We start from the raw sequence: 2,566 nt of genomic DNA on the forward strand, positions 1-2,566 counted from the left end.
AACTTTTTTTTTACTGTTTGGAGGGGAGAAAAAAAAAGGTTCGATGAATCAAACCCACTGAAATTGAATATCATTTTCAAAATAAATTACATCCTCTACGTTTCATGTGCAAAAATTACAGAACTAGTCTTGTCCTTTTTAAAATTGTCTGGGTCACCATAGATTCCACTAAACAATAAATATTACAGACATCTATAAAACGGTTTAAAAACTCAGAATATACACCGCATTTCTAGTGAAATACGTAGGTTCCTGTCCCTATCTCAAACACTAAGCCTATAACGGCAAATAAACTAGAGTCGTTTTTATCTTTACACATTTACAGTCATTCAAGAGGGGAGAAGTGTTGTGACAAATCCTCCTTGATCCATGAATTACAACCCATTAGCCCACAACAACTTATCTGAGAGGAAATCCCGTGATTAAAATGGTCGGTGTATATGCTGCCCTCCATTCCAACAGGTTAGTCAAAGCAGGTGCAACTTGCAAAAGATAGAAATCGAAGAGTGTACCTTTGAAAATGGGTTTTTCACAAAATGCTCTGATACACCTTTCCCCTCAAATGTGTGCATCCGTGTCATCCTTTAGTCCTTTCCCCTCTGGGCCGTGAGAGGTGATGGCTGGGTGATAATAGGTTAGAGAGTTCTCTAAATAAGCAGTACCTTAGATAAAGGCATTAATCAATATACATACACATGTGATATCTGAGACGACGAGCACTTCATCACATGTACAAGTTTGTGCATGCATAATAAAACTCTTGCATGAATAGCGTTTTCTTTTTTTTTGTTTGTTTGTTTGTTTTAGTTTTCACATTTCATTTTCTCAAGAAGTCCAAAGCGGGCCTTATCATAATGCTGCAGCATATGCAGAGTACGGTTCAAGTTGAGGTTTTCCCATCCCGGGGAGCAGGATGTATGCTAAGGGCGGCTGGAGTCCTGCGGAGGGCCAGCCCGTACAGTTACAAGGGATCATGTAGCCTGGGTTTCCCGGGGACGGATGCGTGTGAGTGTGGGCACCGCCAGTCCCGGTGAAAGCCGTAGTGCCACCGTAGCCCAACGGAGACCCGTACGGAAACGAAGGTGGGGAAAGCTCAGTCATCTTGGATCCCAGGTCGAAAAAGGAATAGGGGTTCGACATGGCCGGGTTGAAGAACACCCTCGCCGCGGCGGCGGCCGCAGCCGCTGCTGCCTTGTCGTGGTGTCCAAGGAGGGACTCGGAAAGTGCTCCAACGGAAAGCCCATTAACTTTGAGTGCGTCGTGCTCTCCGAGATTATAGGGCACGGGGAAAGAAAACTTATCTTTTTTCATCAGAGTCTTGGGCTTCCGCCTCGGTCTGTATTTATAGTCTGGGTGTTCCTTCATGTGCATCGCTCGCAGTCGTTTGGCTTCGTCGATGAACGGCCTTTTCTCAGACTCGGTGAGAAGTTTCCACTCCGCTCCTAATCTCTTGCTGATCTCGGAGTTGTGCATTTTCGGGTTCTCCTGAGCCATTTTTCTGCGCTGGGCTCTGGACCAAACCATGAAAGCGTTCATCGGGCGTTTGACGTGATCCATTGGTTTAGACATGTTGGCACAAACTCCCTGGGAAAAAAAAAAAAAACAAGTGAAAAATAAGTTTTTAAGTATAAATGACTTGCACAATCGGAACAACGTCACACACACGACTCCTTTTCAGAAGTTCAGTTCTACTCATTTAAGCTTCTCAACAACCGCCGCTCATCTTTTGGTTACTTACCAAAGAATTCAGTTCCTCATCCCACCGATGAATATCGTCAGTAAAGTACAAGTGGCAGCGTCCTTATGAATGCTCAACTTATGTTTTCTGCTTCATGGTGGCATCCACCGGGGATACGCCTTTAGCAAAGAGGTGAAGAAGAAGAAGAAGAAAAGAAGCGCTGTCTTGTTTCCCTCGTGTCAGCCCGAGACTGTCAACCACCACTCAGCAGCAGCGTTTACGCAAGTGGATGACAACTCCCGCTTGCCCCATGTGAAATACGGGATTGTGTGGCAGGTAGTGAAAGTGCCACTGGCGCATGCGCAGTTGGCGCCAGGCAACGTAGACGACTTGCTGAACGATTTTTGAAATATCCAACCCTGTTTGAAGGGGAAACGCATCTCATATGTCTTTATTTATTATGTAAATGTTTATGACCTCGGCGTTGTTTCGACTCATTAGTGTTCGGAAATATTTATCCTAAAGAGCAACTTGTCGCAACGTTATTGCTCAGTTAAATTAAAGTGATTCATGTATTGATTTGAGCGACCGCAGCACCTGAAGCACCTGACGGTGGAAGGAAGTATGAGCCTCTCACTAATGCACCGACATATTTTGGGTCTGCAGCAGACAGGTGTACGCGTTGTTGAAGTTCAACTTGCATTGAAACCGAGCCATCGAACACTTGAAGCAAACGCACGCGCTCTCCATTATTTACAACATTCATCATTACACGCTTAATCGCCTCTTCCTTCATTTGTTTAATTGACAATCGAGCCAGGTTGAACCCGTTGGTGTCTCCACTTTGTCACCTTTCATCCTCAGCGCCCGTCCCGTCCCGTCCCCATG

At 45.2% G+C, this 2,566-nt stretch overlaps 1 protein-coding gene across 1 annotated transcript in view; it reads right to left on the minus strand.

Moving 5' to 3' along the window:
- sox21b (SRY-box transcription factor 21b) overlaps positions 1–1,892 on the minus strand; it is a 2,065-nt gene extending 173 nt beyond the window's left edge. Inside the window, exons 1-2 of the mRNA XM_079169660.1 lie at positions 1,739–1,892; positions 1–1,584 (exon numbers count right to left, since the gene is read on the minus strand). The exon at positions 1–1,584 is cut by the window's left edge and continues 173 nt beyond it. Coding sequence (XP_079025786.1) covers positions 850–1,569 — 720 coding nt within the window. The 5' untranslated portion in view covers positions 1,570–1,584; positions 1,739–1,892 and the 3' untranslated portion in view covers positions 1–849. The remainder of the gene's footprint in view (positions 1,585–1,738) is intronic.
- Positions 1,893–2,566: the final 674 nt, after the last annotated feature.

Source organism: Pholis gunnellus (assembly GCF_910591455.1).
Source record: "Pholis gunnellus genome assembly, chromosome: 12".
NCBI classification, from domain to species: Eukaryota; Metazoa; Chordata; class Actinopteri; order Perciformes; family Pholidae; genus Pholis; species Pholis gunnellus.